Source organism: Balaenoptera borealis (assembly GCF_965194805.1).
Source record: "Balaenoptera borealis genome assembly, chromosome: 1".
NCBI classification, from domain to species: Eukaryota; Metazoa; Chordata; class Mammalia; order Artiodactyla; family Balaenopteridae; genus Balaenoptera; species Balaenoptera borealis.
Genome location: NC_138860.1, coordinates 41,832,477 through 41,853,553, shown reverse-complemented (window position 1 = coordinate 41,853,553; position 21,077 = coordinate 41,832,477). Strand labels below are relative to the sequence as shown.

Sequence of the window (21,077 nt, the reverse complement as noted above, 5' to 3'; positions counted from 1 at the left end):
ATAAACAATATTATACAAAATAGATAATACAGAATAAATCTTTAACGAAACAAAATAATAACAAAAACTGTTCTAGAGGAACTTAAGGGAAGTAGTAGGAAAATATGCCACAATTCTACTTTAAATCTCTAGTTCAAAAACATTAACCTTTTAGTGTTTCTGAGTATGCAGTAAAAAGAAACTCTTATTATACAGCATCTCAAAGGTTTTGATTAATGAAGAGTCAATCTGGGGGGGAAGGAGTTCAGATACGCTGGAACATCCAAATATGGTGGTAAATCAGCAAATGCCCCCCAAAAGGCAATGATGAAACTAGAGAAAACTGTCAAAACAATTTTACATTTCAGAGCTCTGGAAATTAACCAAAAACATAAAGCAAATGAATAAGTGGCTACTCATAAAACCACAGAAGCCCGGGTGAGAACTGTGGGGGTCTGTGACATTCTTGCCTGAGGTTGTTCCCATATTCCCTCCCAGCTGGATTGCCATGGTAATTATACAAGGGAAGGCAAGCCTTAAAAACAAGTAGATTCACTTGCAGAAGAGGCTGGCATGATTTAGACTTAAGCACAGAAAAAAGTCGCCCCCCCAAAACAGTGTTATCAATAATAGTAGCGATCTTAGTGCCAAACAAATAGCAAGAACAGTGGCTCAGCAAGCATGAAGTTGTAGTAAGCAAAGGACCAGCACGTTAGCCAGACATTTAGCAGGAAGATCCAGAAAATAACATGGCCATAAGGGTTCTTAATAAGTTCTCTACCTATCCATGCAGGAAAAACCAAAGACAGATCAAGCTATCTGCAAATCCCTGGCAAACCATGAGAGGGTGCGCATGCAGAGAAATGCAAGAGATCCCAAAGGAAAACAAAGGCCAGGGCAAACTTTAAAACTGCTTGAACCTTGAAAACACACAAAGAATCATCAGCATAAGGGAGAAGCATATAATGAAACAAAGTGTACAAGCAAAGGCCAATCACTGGCTGACCCAAGCTATGCTTATACAAGACACCTAGCCAGGTTTAAAAATACAATAAAGATTTTAAGCTGAGCAGAGATATTAGCAGTCACACACTGTACATCAAACAGACTACACAGATTTAGTACAGACATGTTACTGAACACACTAATAAAACAATGGCAACAACCCTCAGGGGAAAAAAATTAGAACATAGAGTTGCTATATTATCCAAATTTTTCAGTGTTCAACAACAAAATTATGAGACATACAAAGAAAGAGTAAAGTGTGATGATGAATGGATACACAGAATGGGGTATATTCATATCCACTTAATGGAATATTATTCAGCCATCAAAAGGACTTAAGTACTGATACATGCTACAACACAGATGAACCTTGAAAACATTAAGCTATGTGAAACAAGTCAGATGCAACAGGCCACATACTGTATGATCCCATTCATGTCCAGAATAGGCAAATCCATCAAAACAGAAAGTAAATTAGTGTTTGCTAGGGGTTGGGGCAAGTGGGGTAGGAGGGGTGAATGCTAATGGATATAATGTTTCTTTTGGGGTGATAAAAATGTTCTGAAATTAGATAGTAATAATGGTTGCATGACCTTGTGAACAAACTAAAAAACACTGAACTGTATGGCTTAATTGGTGTATTTTATGTAATGTGAATTAATCTCGATTTTAAGAAAAAAAGAACCAGATGAAAATCCTAGAGTTGAAAAGTATAGTAACAAAATTTTAAATTCACTAGAGAAGTTCACCAATACATTTGAGAAAGAATAACCAATGAACTTGAAGATCAACAGAAACTATCCAATATGAACATCATAAGAAAAAAATTGAAAAATAACAGAGAACCAGGGAGAGCTGTGGGATAATAACAAGCATACCAACTTACATGTAAAAAGAGTACCAGACATGAGAGAGGAAAAAGGGCTGAAAAAAAATATTTGAAGAGGTGAGGGCAGAAAACTTCCAAAATTTGACAAAAATATTAATCTACAAACACAAGAAGATAAATTAAACCCAAAATAAAATAAACAGAAACAGATCACCAGCTAGTCACTGTTGAAAGACAAAGGCTAAATTCAGAAAGAAGCAACAGAAAAAGACTTATACAGTGGAACTACAGTATAATTAACAGCTGACTTCACATAAAAAAACAATAAAGGAAAAAAGACAGAGGAATGATAAATTCAAACTGTTAAAAAGAACTGTCAATCAATAATTCTATACATCCAGCAAACTATTCTTTTAAAATGATGAGTAAATAAAAACATTTCCAGACAAGGACTGGGAGACTCTATTGCTAGCAAACCTGCCTTGCACAAAAAAAGAAACTACAATCCTTCAAGATGAAAGGAGATGACAACATATGGTAATTCAAATCCACCTGAACAAATAAAGAACACCAAAAAAAGGAAATATGAGGGTAAATAAAAAGACTACATAAATATATGTCCTTCTTTTTCCTCCCTTAACTCTTTGAAAAGACATCATAACACTGTATTGTTCAGTTTACATTTGAGGTATACGATAATATAACAAAAAAGGAGGAGTAAATAGAGCTCTATGGAGCAAACTTTCTATATTTTACTGGAATTAAGTTAGTATTCTTCTCAAGTAAATTGTCATAAGTAAAAGTGCATATTTTAATCCCTAGAGCAAACAGTAAGACTATAACTTTTAAAAACACACACCTAAAAAAAAAGAATTTAAGTGGTATAATAAACAATACCTATTTAATACAAAAGGTGGTATAAAGTAGAAAAACAAAAGAACAAAAAATATGAGACATATAACAAATAGCAAAATGGCAGACAAAAATTCAATCTTATCAATAATTAAATATAAAAGGACTAAATACCACAATCAACAACAGCAATTTGCAGACTGAATAAAAAAACAGGATTAAACTATATATAGTGCACATAAGAGTACCCTTTAGATTCAATAATACAAACAGACTGAAAGCAAAAGAATAAAAGAAAGGTACCATGCAACTGTAAGAAACCTAGAGTGCCTATATTAAAATCACACAAAACAGACTTTAAGACAATAAATATTACTAGAAAGAGGGGCATTTCATAAGGTTAAGAAAATCAATTCATCAGGAAGATATAACCATTCTATGCCAAAAAAGCCCCAAAATAAAGTAAAAATTAACATAACTGAAAAGAAAAATAGAAAATTCAACAATAATAGAGACTTCAATACTTCAATCTCAATAATTGCTAGAACAACTAGACAAAATTAGCAAGGATAAAGAAGACAACACTATCAAGTAACTTGAATTAACAGATATTTACATAAAACTCCACCTGACAACAAAATATATGCTCCTTTCAATGTTGCTAGGAAATAAATCAGGTCTCAGTAAATTTTAAAGGAATGAAATCATACAATGTATATATTTTTTTCTTTTTATAAATTTATTTATTTTTGGCTGTGTTGAGTCTTCATTGTTACGCGTGGGCTTTCTCTAGTTGTGGCGAGTGGGGGCTACTCTTCGTTGTGGTGCACAGACTTCTCAGTGTGGTGTCTTCTCTTGTTGTGGAACACGGGCTCTAGGCACGTGGGTTTCAGTAGTTGTGGCATGTGGGCTCAGTAGTTGTGGCTTGCAGGCTCTAGAGTGCAGGCTCAGTAGTTGTGGCACACGGGCTTGGTTGCTCCATGGCATGTGGGATCTTCCCAGACCAGAGCTCGAACCCATGTCCCTTGCATTGGCAGGCAGATTCTTAACCACTGAGCCACGAGGGAAGTCCACAATGTATATTTTCTGACCACAACCACAAGAAAACAAAATTAGAAATCAACAACAGATGAAACTTTAAGAAATCCACAAATATTTGGAAATTAAAGAACATGTTTCCAAATAACCAATGGGTCAACAGAAAAATCATAAAAGTAATCAGAAAATACTTTGAACTGAATAAAAGTGAAAATAAAACAAAAGTTTATGGGATGAGGCTCAAACAATTCTAAGAAGAAAATTTATAGCTGTAAATGCCTATGTTAGACAAGAAGAACCATCTCAAATCAATAACTTAAGCTTCAAATTTAAGGAATTAAAGAATTAGATAAAGAGCAAAGTAAACCCAAAGCATGCAAAAGGAAGGAAACAGAGTTTAGAACAGAAATCAGTGAAATGAAATAGAAAAATAGAGAAAAAAAATCAATGAAACCAAGTTGATCCTTTGAAAAGATCAACAAAAATATCAAACTTTTAGCTAGACAGGTCAAGAAAAAATAGATAAGACACAAATTACCAAAATCATAAATGAAAGAGGGGACATCACTACCATACCTATAGAAATTAAAAACATTGTAAGGAACACTATGAACAAAGTATAGAATTTAGATGAAAACTCCTAGGAAGATACAAGTTAACAAGCTGATTCAAGAAGAAAGAGAAAATTAGAATAGACCTACAACAAGAAAATGAACTGAATTAGAAATTTAAAATCTTCCCACATCAATTCCACTCCTAGGTATATACCTAAGAGAAATGAAAAAATATGTCCACACAAAAACTTATATGCCAGTATTCATAACAGTATCATTCATAATAGTCAAAAGGAGAAGACAACCTATATGTGCATCAACTGATGAATGGATAAACAAAATTTGGTATATCCATGGATCCATACAAAGGAATATTATAAGAAGTATAAAAAAAGGAATGAAATATGGATACTGGCTATAACATGGATAAACCTTTAAAGTATAATGCTAAATGAAAAAATACAATTCTATTCATAATAACCACAAAAGAATAAAATATTTAGTAATAAATTTAACAAAAGAAGTGCCAGACTTATACCTGAAAATGGCAAAACACTGCTGAGACAAATTAAAGAACACAAATAAATGGTGAGTTATTTCATGTTCATAGATTAGAAGACAATATTGTTAAGATAACAATTCTCCCCAAACTGAACTACAGATTTAATACAATTCCAATCAAAATTTCATCAGAATTTTCTGTTGATATGGACAAGCTGATACTAAAACATTTTATGAAAATTCAAAGGAATCAAAATTGCCGTAACATCTTTGAAAAAATACAAATAAAGTGAGAAAACTTACACTTTCTGATTTCAAAACATATTATAAAGCTACAGTAATCAAGAGAGTACGTACTGGTAAAAGAACAGGCACATAAATCAACAGAAGATGTCAAAAGTCCAGAAATAAAGTGTTACATGTATAGTCAATTCTTTTTCAGCAACAGTGCCAACATACTTCAATAGGGAAAGGATAGTCTTTTCAACAAACAGTGCTGAGACTATTTGATATTCAAGTGCCAAAAGATTAATTTAGACTGTTACTTCACACTATACACAAAAATTAACTGCAAATGGATCACAGACTTCCAGAAAGGAATGTAAGAGAAAATTCTCTTGACTTTGGGTTAATCAAAGAGGTCTTAGATATAACAACAAAAGCATGATTCAAAAAAGAAAAAAAATGGTAAATTATACTTCATCAAAACTAAAAACTTTTGCACATCAAATGACACCATTAAGAAAATGAAAAGACAAGCCATACATTCGGAGAAAATATTTGCAAATCACGTATCTAATAAAGAACCTGTATCCAGATTACATTTGGAACTCATTAACACAAACAACTCAACCAAAAGATGGACAGATTTTAATAGACATTTCACCAAAGAATACATATAGATAAGCACATGAAAACATGTTCAACATCATTAGCCAAACTGAAATTAATACTACCGTGAGATACCATTATACACATACACATAGTTATGATTTAAAAATCACACAGGGACTTCCCTGGTGGCGCAGTGGTTAAGAATCTGCCTGCCAATGCAGGGGACACGGGTTCGATACCTGCTCCGGGAAGATCCCACATGCCACGGAGCAACAAAGCCCAGGTGCCACAACTACTGAAGCCTGCGTGCCCTAGAGCCCACACATCACAACAAAGGGTAGCCCCCGCTCGCCGCACCTAGAGAAAGCCCACACCTAGCAACAAAGACCCAACACAGCCAAAAGTAAATTAAAGAAAAAAAAAAAATCACACAATACCAAGTGTTGGTGAGGTTACAAAACTGAAATTAATACTACAGTGAGATACCATTATACACATAGTTATATTTTTTAAAGCACACGATACCAAGTGCTGGTGAGGTTATAAAAGAACCAGAGCCTTCCTACATTGCTGGTGAACGTAAAATGGTAAAGTCACTCTGGAAAACAGTTTGGCAGTTTCTTAAAAACATAAACTTAGCATAAGACTCAGCAATTCCACTGCTCAATATCTATCTGATATATGTTTTCTTTTTTTTTTTAATAAATTTATTTATTTATTTATTTTTGGCTGTGTTGGGTCCTCGTTGCTGTGCGCGGGCCCTCCCCAGTTGCAGCGAGTGGGGGCTATTCTTCGTTGCGGTGTGCAGGCTTCTCACTGCGGTGGCCTCTCTTGTTGTGGAGCACGGGCTCCAGGCGCGCAGGCTTCAGTAGTTGTGGCGCGCAGGCTCAGTAGTTGTGACGCACGGGCCTAGCCGCTCCGCAGCATGTGGGATCCTCCCGGACCAGGGCTCGAACCCGTGTGCCCTGCATTGGCAGGCGGATTCTCAACCACTGCACCACCAGGGGTGGTGTTTTCATATGTTTTCTATATGAAATGAAATTAGAACATTTTCTCACATCATATACAAAAATAAACTCAAAATGGATTAAAGACTTAAATGTTAGACTGGAAACTATAAAACTCCTAGAAGAATACACCGGTGGAACATTCTTTGACATAAATCATAGCAATATTTTTTGGATCCATTTCCAAAGGCAAAGGAAACAAAAGCAAAAATAAACAAACGGGACCTAATTAAACTAAAAAGCTTTTGAATAGCAAAGCAAACCATCAACAAAATGAGAAGACAACCTACTGACTAGGAGAAAACACTTGCAAATGATATGACCAATAAGGGGTTAACATCCAAAATACATAAAGAGCTCATACAACTCAACATCAAAAAAACAGTCAACCCAATTAAAAAATGGGCAGAAGACCTGAATAGACATTTTTCCAAAGACATACAGATGGCCAACAGGCACATGAAAAGATGCTTAACATCATTAATCACAAGAGAAATGCAAACCAAAACCACAATGAGACATCACCTCACCCTGTCAGAATGGCTATCATCAAAAAGACCACAAATAATAAATGTTAGCATGGATGTGGAAAAAAGGGAACCCTGTGCACTGCTGATGGGAATGTAAATTGGTGCTGCAACTGAAGAAAACAGTGTGGAGGTTTCTCAAAAAACTAAAAACAGAACTACCATATGACCCAGCAGTTCCAATACATCCAAAAAAAACAAAAACATAATTCAAAAAGATATATGACTTATGTCATAGAGTGTTCTGCCTATGTTTTCCTCTAAGAGTTTTATAGTGTCTGGCCTTACAATTAGGTCTTTAATCCATTTTGAGTTTATTTTTGTGTATGGTGTTAGGAAGTATTCTAATTTCATTCTTTTACATGTAGCTGTCCAGTTTTCCCAGCACCACTTATTGAAGAGGCTGTCTTTTCTCCATCGTATACTCTTGCCTCCTTTATCAAAGATAAGGTGACCATATGTGTGTGGGTTTATCTCTGGGCTTTCTATCCTGTTCCATTGATCTATATTTCTGTTTTTGTGCCAGTACCAAACTGTCTTGATCTGTAGTGAGGTAGATGGACCTAGAGTCTGTCATACAGAGTGAAGTAAGTCAGAAGAGAAAAACAAATACCATACGCTAACACATATATATGGAATCTTAAAAAAAATGGTTCTGATGAACCTAGGGGCAGGACAGGAATAAAGACACAGACATAGAGAATGGACTTGAGGACACGGGGAGGGGGAAGGGTAAGCTGGGATAAAGTGAGAGAGTAGCACTGACATATATACACTACCAAATGTAAAATAGCTAGCTAGTGGGAAGCAGCTGCATGGCACAGGGAAATCAGCTCAGTGCTTTGCGACCACCTAGAGGGGTGGGATAAGGAGGGTGGGAGGGAGACGCAAGAGGGAGGGGATATGGGGGTATAAGTATGCATATAGCTGATTCACTTTGTTATACAGCAGAAACTAACACAACACTGTAAAGCAATTATACTCCAACAAAGATGTTTAAAAAAAAGATATATGCACCCCAATGTTCAGAGTAGCATTATTTACAATGGGCAAGATATAGAAGCAACCTAAGTGTCCATCAACAGATGAACAGATAAAGAAGATGTGGTGTATATATACAATAGAATACTACTCAGCCATAAAAAAGGATGAAATTTTGCCATTTGCAACAACATGGATGGACTCGGAGGGTGTTATGTTTAGTGAAATAACTCAGAAAGAGAAAGACAAATACTGTATGATATCACTTATATGTGAAATCTAAAAATAAAGCAAACTGATGAATATAACAAAAAAGAAACAGACTCGGATATAGAGAAACAGTGATTATGACTGGGGAGAGGAAAGGGGGGAGGAGCAAAATAGGAGTAGGGGATTCAGAGGTACAAACTACTATCTATAAAATAAATAAGCTACCAGGACATATTGTACAACACAGGGAATATAGCCAATATTTTATAATAATTATAAATGGAGTATAACCTTTAAAAATTGTGAATCACTATGTTGTACACCTGAAACTTATATAATGTTGTAAATCAACTATACCTGAATTTTTAAATATATATATATGTGGAAAAAGAAACTTTGTTGTATGAGACAAATAAACCCTTTTCTTGTTTAAGATAATATGGTGAGTTTTGCTGTTGTTATTGTTTACTTGGAGCTAAATAACCTTCAAAGACCATATTTACTGATCTCTACGTAAAGAAACTAAGCATCACTGTTGTGATATTACCAAATCAGTATCTCTCTCCTGCCAAGCACACTGCTAAAGATATTTCCAAATATTTTCCAAGACTAGCTTGACTTCTCTTAAACTGCCCAATTTTTTCTTCCTTTCCTTTTGTTTCTCATTCCACAACGCCTAAAAATAAGTGTCTTCCAGCAACAGTTACAATTAGGAATTCCCAGACCCAAAAGAAATAGAATGAGCAGCTAGCTTTCATTTAAATTGTTCAGTCTATGATCTGACCCCTATATCCCTTTTATAGCCCTTGGCATGTGTTAATTTCCGAGACTGCCTTTCACAATTTCTATAGAGCAATATTCTTCTTGCTTAGTAATGCTGCCATGGGATTTCCCTGGTGGCACAGTGGTTAAGAATCCACCTGCCAGTGCAGGGACACGGGTTCGAGCCTTGGTCCGGGAAGATCCCACATGCCACAGAGCAACTAAGCCCGTGCGCCACAACTACTGAGCCTGCGCACTAGAGCCCAGGAGCCGCAACTACTGAGCCAGTGTGCTACAACTACTGAGCCCGCGTGCTACAACTACTGAAGCCCGCGCGCCTAGAGCCCGTGCTCCGCAGCAAGAGAAGCCACCACGATGAGAAGCCCGCCCACCACAATGAAGAGTAGCCCCCGCTCGCCACAACTAGAGAAAGCCCAAGTGCAGCAACGAAGACCCAATGCAGCCAAAAAAATTAATTAAAAAAATAATAATAAATAATGCTGCCTTTTTCTAGAAGCATAGACTCGCTGCCACATAGAAACAGCTGTATTTAGTAAAGAGCTAAATCAATTTGACTTGGCCTTTTATCCTAAATATCTGCATTAGGTCATGAGCAGAAGCCAAATTTATCATCTCAACCGCATTTGCAGAGTAATGAAAAATTAAGCAATGAAGTCAATCAGCAAGAATCTTATTGCTACTACAAACTTTTCTACTACTCTTTCTATTTCTAAGTCATAAGTTTATAATATCTTTCAAAAGATCAACTTCCTTCAGTAAACTAAAATAGGTCATAAAAAATAAATTCCTTTTGTAGATCCTTTGGTATATCCTTTTGTAAGATCCTCATATACCTTGCTGCCTATATGGTCTAAGAAATGACATATGTACAATTGAGTAGATTTTTAGTTAAAGAAGGGAAAAAATAATTATGGCACAATCATCTAGCTTTTTTCTAGAGAGCTAAATGCAATAGGAAACGACATTAATATTATAAATAAAGACGTTGATATTAACCGACAACTAGCACAGGTTCAATACAAAATAAGCTAGAAAATTATTATTTAAAATGATAATGAGGGCTTCCCTGGTGGCGCAGTGGTTGAGAGTCTGCCTGCCAATGCAGGGGACACGGGTTCGAGCCCTGGTCTGGAAAGATCCCACATGCCGTGGAGCAACAAAGCCCGTGAGCCACAACTACTGAGCCTGCGCATCTGGAGCCTGTGCTCCGCAACAAGAGAGGCCGCGACAGTGAGAGGCCCGCACACCGCGATGAAGAGTGGCCCCTGCTCGCCGCAACTAGAGAAAGCCCGCGCACAGAAACGAAGACCCAACACAGCCAAAAATAAATAAATAAATAAAATGATAATGAACTCAGAATGAAGGCATTACGTGTCAAGAAACTTAAAACACTACTATCCAAACATCTGTGGTAATACAACTTGTACTAGTCTACCTCTTTAAGTTGTATGGTGACTATTTTTGTTCTATCTTTACATAGCTTAGTCTAATTAGAACAAATTTAATATAGACTAATAGAAAAGAAGTCTACTACTGAAAGACACCTCAAAAAGTGAAGATAACTACTGGAGTTTCATCATATTTAAACATTTTAATGTATTTGAATTATGATGGAGTGAATTAGGTAACCTCTAAACCCTCAGCATCAATTTTTTTTAAATCTGTGAATCGAAAATTATATACAGTTCTACATGAGAAATAGAAGACATGCCATAGACATTGTTATTTAGCTATTAACTTCTACTTATTTCAGTGAATAATGAAATTCAAAAGTCAATGACATTTTGTTTTAAAAAAAAACCTTGAATCTTGCTTTACTACAAATTAGAAAACAAAGACATTTAATAAAATACAAAATATTCCAGAAAGAACACCAAACCTTGAAAAAATCTTCAAGCTGTTTACTGTTATAAAGAGCAGGAATATTGGCAGAGAACTGTAGCAGATCTTCAGCACACTGTCTCCTCTCTTCAATAACAGTTTCATCAAATCGTCCTAGAATTAAATAAGAATCAACACTTAAGGAAAGAAAGATCAAACACTGATTTATGTTAGTTTATGTTCACAATTTAGAAAGCAGCAGCAGGCCTATCACTGCCTACTTGCTGTGCTTATCAGGCAACCTCCTGAAGTCAAATCTAGTCTCTACAACTGGAATCAGTAGTGCTCCCACCAGAAAAGAAAATAATGTTTCTGATAAAACAAGAGGCAGAGGTGTCAACTAGCAAATAAATAATGCAGTCATAATCTAAAGCCTGTCAATATAAAAAACTTACCATTTAAGAAACTGGTAATTTGAAACTAAAGTTGAAAGGAGAATTAATAAAGAACTCAAATGGTTTTCTATAGTAATTTAATACTGTCATTACTCATATAATTTTCCCTTTCCCACTCTTTTTTGATTTATAAATGGAGCTGAAGAGAGAAAATTACGAGAACATCTGTATGTCAGTGGGGTCAAAAACCTCAGCTTGAAGCAAAAAGCTTTCAAGCCAAACTCCATGTGTGATGCTGTCAGTGTACATGAAAGCACACTTGTGAGAAAAAAGAGAACACACACAGCACAGTGAGCTCTGGTTTGCAAGGTGATCGAAAGGTGGTTTTCAAAGAATTTTTTTTAATGATGTATACAATTTGAATGATGATAAGACATTTTCAAATATGACCATTTTGTACTACTCTCAGATAAGATTACCGGTTGGCATCTGTCACATGCCATGTATCATACTGATTGCAATTTAGGTTTAAAAAAATACAAAATCAAAAGAGTACCACATCCCATACTTAAGTGGCTTTGCAAAATCTTAATAGAAAACTGAGGTATAAAGAGATTCCTAGTTATAGGCACCACAACTTATTGGAAATAAGTCAACTTCTTTGCAGTTATCACTACAAAGAAGCAAATGAAAGAAAGGGAGGAAAAAAAGAAACAGATGGATTAAAACAGAGCCCTCACTTGCTTTAGTCAAAGCATTAAACTACATCTGAGAGTACAAAGAGAAAAGAGGTTACTTTTGCAGTGCCACACTTCTTGCAGTAGCTCAATAAGTATTTAATGTTACTATAAAGTACGGAAATTTATTTTTTACTAACTTTTTAAAATATCACCTCTATTTTCCACCCACTCAGAAACACAAATAATGATTAAATTTTGGTGTGCTAACTAAATTTGTGCCAACTCTCTACTCTCCCTTGTTTATGGGGAAATCTGTTTCAAAATGCTCAACTCTATTATGAAAGTACATAATTACAAAAAAGATGTTCTAAACTAGGAAATGTCACATCTAATCCAACATACTTTAATTTAAAACCAGCCCTTATGTGTAAGATTATACTATATCCCAGCTAACAAACTTGATATAATAATTAGACTTTGTGGAAAATAATAGATTGAGGTTCAAGCATTCTGATTTTAATCATGATATCACCTTAAAATGGTTAACAATGTTTTATAGAAAGTGAACAGGTTTTTAAAAGTCTATGGAATGTAAATAAGCAAGGTAGCATAATCACATTAAAAATGCTTATCAACCTAAAGATAAAAAAGAGAGAGAGAGAGATTCCTAGTTATATTACCCACGGCAAGAATTTGAAACTGAACCACTAAATACCTCAGCTCAGTGTGTCTCATGCTTATGGTGAAATGTCTACTTCATGATGACTAAAATAAATGGTTTTAGAGTTAGACCTGCGTTCAAACTACTTGCTCTATCATTCACTAGCTATAAAATCTTAGGCAGATTATTTCCTAATTTACAAAACGGAGAAAATGAGCAATGTACTTAAAATGAGCAGTTCCATACCAGGCACATAGTAAGCACTTAATACACCAATCATGGTGTCTTTAAATCTTCAAGGACCATCATAGTGTTTGGCATACAGAACATGCTAATATATTTTTGTTGACTGTATGAGTGAATAATAAAAACGTAGAAATACTTTCTAACACAAAGAACTATCTTACAGTGGAACATTCTATCCTAAAAGATAGTCATCTTTCACAGATAAGAAATTTTAGGGACTTCCCTGGTGGTCCAGTGGTAAAGAATCCGCCTTCCAATCAATCCCGGGTGGGGGAACTAAGATCCCACATGCTGCGGGGCAACTAAGCCGTGCGCCACAACTATTGAGCACGCGTGCCACAACTAGAGAGCACGTGTGCCACAAACTACAGAGCACATGCACTCTGGAACGCACGTGCCAGAACTACAGAGCCCACGCACTCTGGAGCCTGCGTGCCACAACCAGAGAAGAGAAAACCTGCACGCCACAACTAGAGAGAAGCCTGTGCGCCACAAGGAAGATCCCAAGTGCCGCCAGACCCGACACAGCCAAAAAAAAAAAGAAAGAAAAAGAAATTTTAACAGTGTGTCCATAAACAACCCCCTATGCTTAATGGATGGGTTACAACAATCCTACAAAACTCCACACATATGTCCACAGGTACATTTTTCTAGGGAAAAGATCTGTAACTTGTATCAGCATCCTCAAAGAGCCCAGGCCCAGTAAAGGTTAGCAGGCAAGTGGCAATCAATTAGAGGATTCCTAACATTCAGTATGCGACTTCATTTACTTTGGGATAGCCAGTTGCTATCATATCTGTTCTCGCCTTCTTTCTAAGTAAAATAATCCCCAATTTCTAACTAGGTACATGGCGGCCCAGGGGAAAAAAAAACTATAATTTCCAGCTTGCCTTGCAGTTACATGTGGACACGGACTAAATTCTGGCCAATAACATATAAACAAAAGTTATTTTGCAGATTACCAAAAATCTCTTTAAGAGACAACTGATACACACCCTCACCTCCCCACCTCCCACTTTTTCTTCTATCTCCTTTTCCCTTTCCAAGAAGGACTATGATGTGGGAGGTTAAAAATGATAAAGCAACAAGGCAGGAGCTTGGATTCCTGATTACTGTGGAGCTGCCCTGCCTCCTACGCTGCCCTGCATAGGCTACCTCCAGAGCTTATGCCACGAGAAAAACATTGACATCTATCTGGTTTTAAGTTTTGTAACAAGTAACCAAACCTAATATAATCCATTATGCTAAATCTGCTTTCCTATTAGTTCCCAGTTCATATGCAACAATTACATTAAATTAAATTCTTCCAATGACAAAAAACACATCTAAAATGACGCTGCTAGCATACGTATCAATAATATTATCTGGAAACAAACTTCTAAGAGCCCTAACACATAGAGCAAATCCTGTGGCCTGAAAACAATCTAAGATATTCAATCTTGGGAAAAAAACCGTAGGCCAAACAGGTTAAAATGACAGCTAAATGTCCATTATTCCTTGTTTTGCCTAAATAAGAAATTAAGTATGCTTCGGTGCTTATGATTACTGTCCAACATATTTATCCTTTAAACAAAAAAGTAAACTGCAGGACCTGGAAATTAGTATTTATGTGAGCATCTGCAATCTCAGAACAGAAATCCAGAAAACGCACACATTATATTATGCTTCAACCCACAAGACCACCTGATATTATCTTTAAATGAACTAACAACTTGTTGAAAAATTTTAATGAAAAACTTCCTAATATTTGATGACACCCTAAAAAACTCTCATTTACTGGCTGAAACAAATACATAAAAATTTAGCTGCTTTAATCCTAGTGTGATCAATGACTCATCCCACCTCTCTATTAAACTAGATTTAAATGCTTAAGCAACAAGCATATCACTTCTGAATAGAATAAACATGTCAAAAGTGTGTCTTTGTTATATTTCTATTGATCTATGCATTTCTATTCCACTAAACTTGGACAAGCAGAGATGAATTAGAACATTTTTCAGAATGGAGTAAAACCAAAATTAAAGGCTAATGCATTAAAAGGTTCAATTACACTGAATCCTATCATCAGAACTAATATGATGAAAGAACATGCTCACTTCTTTGTTCCTAAGATATTTCAAAATAACAACAACAAAAAATAGTATTGGCAGCACAAAGAGAAGCAGATGAATTTTAATGCAGTAACTACTGGCCCTAATATATGTTACAAAGCCACCTAATTTGAAAATTAGGTTAAGAGTTAGCAAGATCCTAATGGTAGATAACACACTAGTGGCTATTCTCAAATTGTTAATCTTTTAATATCATCAACCTCCCTTAAAAGGCAACAACAATGAGAAATTAATAAACAGGTGCTTCTCTTATCAGTGCTTTAAATTTCCATTCACAGGAATGGAAATTTTTTTATTTTCCTGTGAACAGAGTAGAAAATTTATAGGTAATTGTGATAGAAAATGTAAAATAAATTTTTCCTGAGGTTTATTATACAATATTACATATTACATACTATATTATTTGTGTGTGAGTATGTATATATTATCTTTAAGCCACTCCACCACCTCCAAATTACTGAACAATGGTTTGCTATTAAAAGCTGCAAAAGGAAAATTAAACCAAAACCTTCTAACAAAGCTGGTAAAGCGTCGGAAATAACGTCTCTCTCTTTGATTTATAAGCTGCCTTTGAGATTTTTCTCTATGTTTTTTTAATTACGTAGAACAACTCCTGAAAGCAGTGTTCACAACTTTTTTAAAATGCAAATGTCGATGACCATAAACTGATTATACAAAACTAAAAGTTATCCTTGACCAGTAAGAAACTAGCCAGAAAAGCTTGGTGCTAATTCTTAACTGTATTAAAAATTCATTCACAGAGGAAAAACAGGGAGGCCAACATTCTCAGGTGTGAACTCCCTCTAGTCAACAGCACCAAGAATATACCTCTAGTTAAACAAGCTGGATTTAAGACTCCGAGAAAGTATACTATGGGGAACCCTGAGGCATTTCACTAAGAGGGTGTTAAGAAAGGACTTACAGGATTTGAGCTTGTGTTAGGTGCTTTGGGGAAAGATTCAAAGAAGTGGGGCTTTGTTTGCCCTGGCTTGGATGCTGTCAGGAAGTGGGAGTAATTCTATGATTCTGTTAATTCTATCTAATTCTATGATTTTATGATTTTAATAAATCTTACTATAAGGCAAGAAGAATGAAGAGAGGCTATAAGGCTGTGATTTATAAGAAAAAAAGCTGTAGTCATCACGATAGCCAGGATGAAGATACGCTTGATCATTTTTGTGACTTGAAAAATGTTTTTGTCTGTGTTCAGACATGATTACAGAGGGGTCTCGTTTTAGTCTTGATCCAAGGACACAGAGTGGCCTTGTCTAACGTTCCTGTTCTGTGAAACTGCTTACGTTCAACAGAAGAACAACACAGCTTAGCTGTGAATGCCAGGCCAACTTTAAGAAACACCAAAGTCAAACAAATAGGTAGTGTCGGGCCAGTTCTTTCTTAGATCTGTCAGGAACTGCTTTGCCTTTCTCACAGGAAATCATACTGTGAGGAGAGATGTAACAAAGCAAACAAAAAACAATGATCTAATCATGAGAAAACAATCAGATCAAGACTGTGAAACCTAAAAACAACTGTCTCACACTCTTTAAAAATGTCAATGTCATGAAAGACCAAAAAAAATGCATAAGGAATAGTCTAGATTAAAGAAACAAACCTAGAGGCATAATCCTGGATCCAAAAGAGAAAAAAATCTAAAAAAAACATTTTTAGAATAAATGGAAAAATCTGAATATTGACTACATATTTGATAATAGTATTATATCAATGCTAAATTCCTTGAGTGCTAAATTCCTTGAATAATATGGTATTGTGACTATAGGGGAAATATGGGAAGTAGGGATGAAATGTCACAATATCTGCAACTTATTCTCAAGTGGTTCAGTAAAAAAATGATACACACACACACACAGAGATACAGGAAAATGTGGCAAAATGTTCATCAGTGAACTTGGACAAAAGGTATGTAAGTGTTCACTACACTATTCTTTAGGGTCTTCTGGTAAATTTGAAAATTTTGCAAGTTAAAAAAGTTGGAGAAAAATAAAATGAGTTAAGTGTCATATTGGTGAGATGTAGAACCACAAGGGGAAAACAACTAACTCAGCCTAAAGGAAACAGAACTTCCTAGAAGATGAGACAGCTAAAAATCTTAAAGGCTAACCAGAACGTTCTCAGTGGAACAGTGCAACACTGAAGAAGGAGACAGAGAAAGTGTGGTACATTAGAGGAAAGGCAGACCGAGCAACAGATGAGAGCTAACAGTAGCTGACGTGTGTCAAGCACTGAGCTATACACACTACAGATATGATCCTCAGAACAGGAAGCTATAATCCCTAACTCACCAATAACAAAATGGGCTCAGATGTTAATTTGTACAAGATCACACTGCTAAGTAAATAATGGAGAGAAGATTTGGGCCTAAATCTATCTGACTGCAAAAGGCATGTTCTTTTCACTGTAACACTAGAAGAGTAACTACATATCCAATGGTTCTGTAAATTACAATAGGACTCTCTTTTGCAGCGGAGGCTTATGTACTAAAAATGTGAGAATAGCTAAAAGACAGATGATTAACCAACACTTCCCTCCACACAACCACAGCTGCTGCCTGCAAGGTTCACTGCAACTATAAGTATTACAAATGGACTGTACCATTTATTGAAAGAGATAAATTGCTCACTTACTAAGATTAATAAGAAAATTTCACTCTTTAATATATAAGGATGTGGAGAAAAGCTGAAAATAATCCACTAGCAACAGAGAATAATAGCTAAGAACCTCAACCAATTCAGAAGCCACTCCCTTTCACCCAGTGACAAGCTTATTGTTTAAGAAGCCGGGCTGTACATCTCCCAACATTAAAGTTACAGCTACTTGGGTGCAGTTGAATTCCACAGTACAGAACGTATAGGGCAGAAAGTAAAAATATCCCTCCACCCACATCATCATAGGTTATACACATTAGGTATGACTTCACACAAATATGTATGTCTATTTAAACACAGATGGGACCTTACTAAGCATATTGCTATGCAACATTTGTTTTCTGTATCTTAAAAGTATATCTTGGACATCTTTCTATATCAGTGTATCTCAAATAGCTGTAGAATTCTATTAATTGGCTAAATTATGGCACATCCATAGAATCACACAGTGAGAAAATTCAGTGTCAGTATTGAAAATGCTGCCAAGGAAACCCATGTGTATATACATATATGTGTGTTCATATATGTGCTGTGTGTTCTCAAAGTTTGGTCCACAGACTGCTGGGGGTCCCCCCGAGGGCCTTTTAAGGTATCAACAAGGTCAAAACCATTTTCATAATAATACCAAGACAGCAGGTGCATTTTTCACCACATTGACATTTGCACTGATAATCTAAAAGCAATGGCAGTGTAGATAGCCTCAACCACCAGAGGGCAGACAACAGAAGCAAGAAAAACTACAATCCTGCAGCCTGTGGACCAAAAACCACAGTTACAGAAAGATAGAGAAGATGAAAAGGCAGAGGGCTATGTACCAGATGAAGGAACAAGAAAAAACCCCAGAAAAACAACTAAATGAAGTGGAGATAGGCAACCTTCCAGAAAAAGAATTCAGAATAATGATAGTGAAGATGATCCAGGACCTCGGAATAAGAATGGAGGCAAAGATTGAGAAGATGCAAGAAATGATTAACAAAGACCTAGAAGAATTAAAGAACAAACAAACAGAGATGACCAATACAATACCTGAAATGAAAACTACACTAGAAGGAATCAATAGCAGAATAACTGAGGCAGAAGAACGGATAAGTGACCTGGAAGACAGAATGGTGGAATTCACTGCTGCGGAACAGACTAAAGAAAAAAGAATGAAAAGAAATGAAGACAGCCTAAGAGACCTCTGGGACAACATTAAACGCAACAACATTCGCATTATAGGGGTCCCAGAAGGAGAAGAGAGAGAGAAAGGACCAGAGAAAATATTTGAAGAGATTATAGTCGAAAACTTCCCTAACATGGGAAAGGAAATAGCCACCCAAGTCCAGGAAGCGCAGAGAGTCCCATACAGGATAAACCCAAGGAGAAACACGCCAAGACACATAGTAATCAAAGTGGCAAAAATGAAAGACAAAGAAAAATTATTGAAAGCAGCAAGGGAAAAACGACAAATAACATACAAGGGAACTCCCATAAGGTTAACAGCTGATTTCTCAGCAGAAACTCTGCAAGCCAGAAGGGAGTGGCATGATATACTTAAAGTGATGAAAGGGAAGAACCTACAACCAAGATTACTCTACCCGGCAAGGATCTCATTTAGATTTGATGGAGAAATCAAAAGCTTTACAGACAAGCAAAAGCTAAGAGAATTCAGCACCACCAAACCAGCTCTACAACAAATGCTAAAGGAACTTCTCTAAGTGGGAAACACAAGAGAAGAAAAGGACCTACAAAAACAAACCCAAAACAATTAAGAAAATGGTCATAGGAACATACATATCGATAATTACCTTAAACGTGAATGGATTAAATGCCCCAACCAAAAGACATAGACTGGCTGAATGGATACAAAAACAAGACCCATATATATGCTGTCTACAAGAGACCCACTTTAGACCTAGGGACACATACAGACTGAAAGTTAGGGGATGGAAAAAGATATTCCATGCAAATGGAAATCAAAAGAAAGCTGGAGTAGCTATACTCATATCAGATAAAATAGACTTTAAAATAAAGAATGTTACAAGAAACAAGGAAGGACACTACATAATGATCCAGGGATCAATCCAAGAAGAAGATATAACAATTATAAATATATATGCACCCAACATAGGAGCACCTCAATACATAAGGCAACTGCTAACAGCTATAAAAGAGGAAATCGACAGTAACACAATAATAGTGGGGGACTTTAACACTTCACTTACACCAATGGACAGATCATCCAAAATGAAAATAAATAAGGAAACAGAAGCTTTAAATGACACAATAGACCAGATAGATTTAGTTGATATTTATAGGACATTCCATCCAAAAACAGCAGATTACACGTTCTTCTCAAGTGCGCACGGAACATTCTCCAGGATAGATCACATCTTGGGTCACAAATCAAGCCTCAGTAAATTTAAGAAAATTGAAATCATATCAAGCATCTTTTCTGACCACAACGCTATGAGATTAGAAATGAATTACAGGGAAAAAAACGTAAAAAAGACAAACACATGGAGGCTAAACAATACGTTACTAAATAACCAAGAGATCACTGAAGAAATCAAACAGGAAATAAAAAAATACCTAGAGACAAATGACAATGAAAACACGACGACCCAAAACCTATGGGATGCAGCAAAAGCGGTTCTAAGAGGGAAGTTTATAGCTATACAAGCCTACCTAAAGAAATAAGAAAAAGCTCAAGTAAACAATCTAACCTTACACCTAAAGAAACCAGAGAAAGAAGAACAAACAAAACCCAAAGTTAGCAGAAGGAAAGAAATCATAAAGATCAGAGCAGAAATAAATGAAATAGAAACAAAGAAAACAATAGCAAAGATCAATAAAACTAAAAGTTGGTTCTTTGAGAAGATAAACAAAATTGATAAGCCATTAGCCAGACTCATCAAGAAAAAGAGGGAGAGGACTCAAATCAATAAAATCAGAAATGAAAAAGGAGAAGTTACAACAGACACCGCAGAAATACAAAGCATCCTAAGAAACTACTACAAGCAACTTTATGCCAATAAAATGGACAACCTGGAAGAAATGGACAAATTCTTAGAAAGGTATAACCTTCCAAGACTGAATCAGGAAGAAACAGAAAATATGAACAGACCAATCACAAGTAATGAAATTGAAACTGTGATTAAAAATCTTCCAACAAACAAAAGTCCAGGACCAGATGGCTTCGCAGGTGAATTCTATCAAACATTTAGAGAAGAGCTAACACCCATCCTTCTCAAACTCTTCCAAAAAATTGCAGAGGAAGGAACACTCCCAAACTCATTCTATGAGGCCACCATCACCCTGATACCAAAACCAGACAAAGACACTACAAAAAAAGAAAATTACAGACCAATATCACTGATGAATATAGATGGAAAAATCCTCAACAAAATACTAGCAAACA

The 21,077-nt window shown here is 35.9% G+C and overlaps 1 protein-coding gene across 6 annotated transcripts in view; it reads right to left on the bottom strand.

The window, feature by feature from the left end:
* The window catches only part of RPS6KC1 (ribosomal protein S6 kinase C1), a 243,669-nt gene that overhangs the window by 160,459 nt on the left and 62,133 nt on the right, over positions 1-21,077 (bottom strand). For all 6 annotated transcript variants that reach the window (XM_082399676.1, XM_082399677.1, XM_082399675.1 and 3 more), the window contains one exon: positions 10,980-11,095. In XM_082399676.1, coding sequence (XP_082255802.1) covers positions 10,980-11,095 — 116 coding nt within the window. The remainder of the gene's footprint in view (positions 1-10,979; positions 11,096-21,077) is intronic.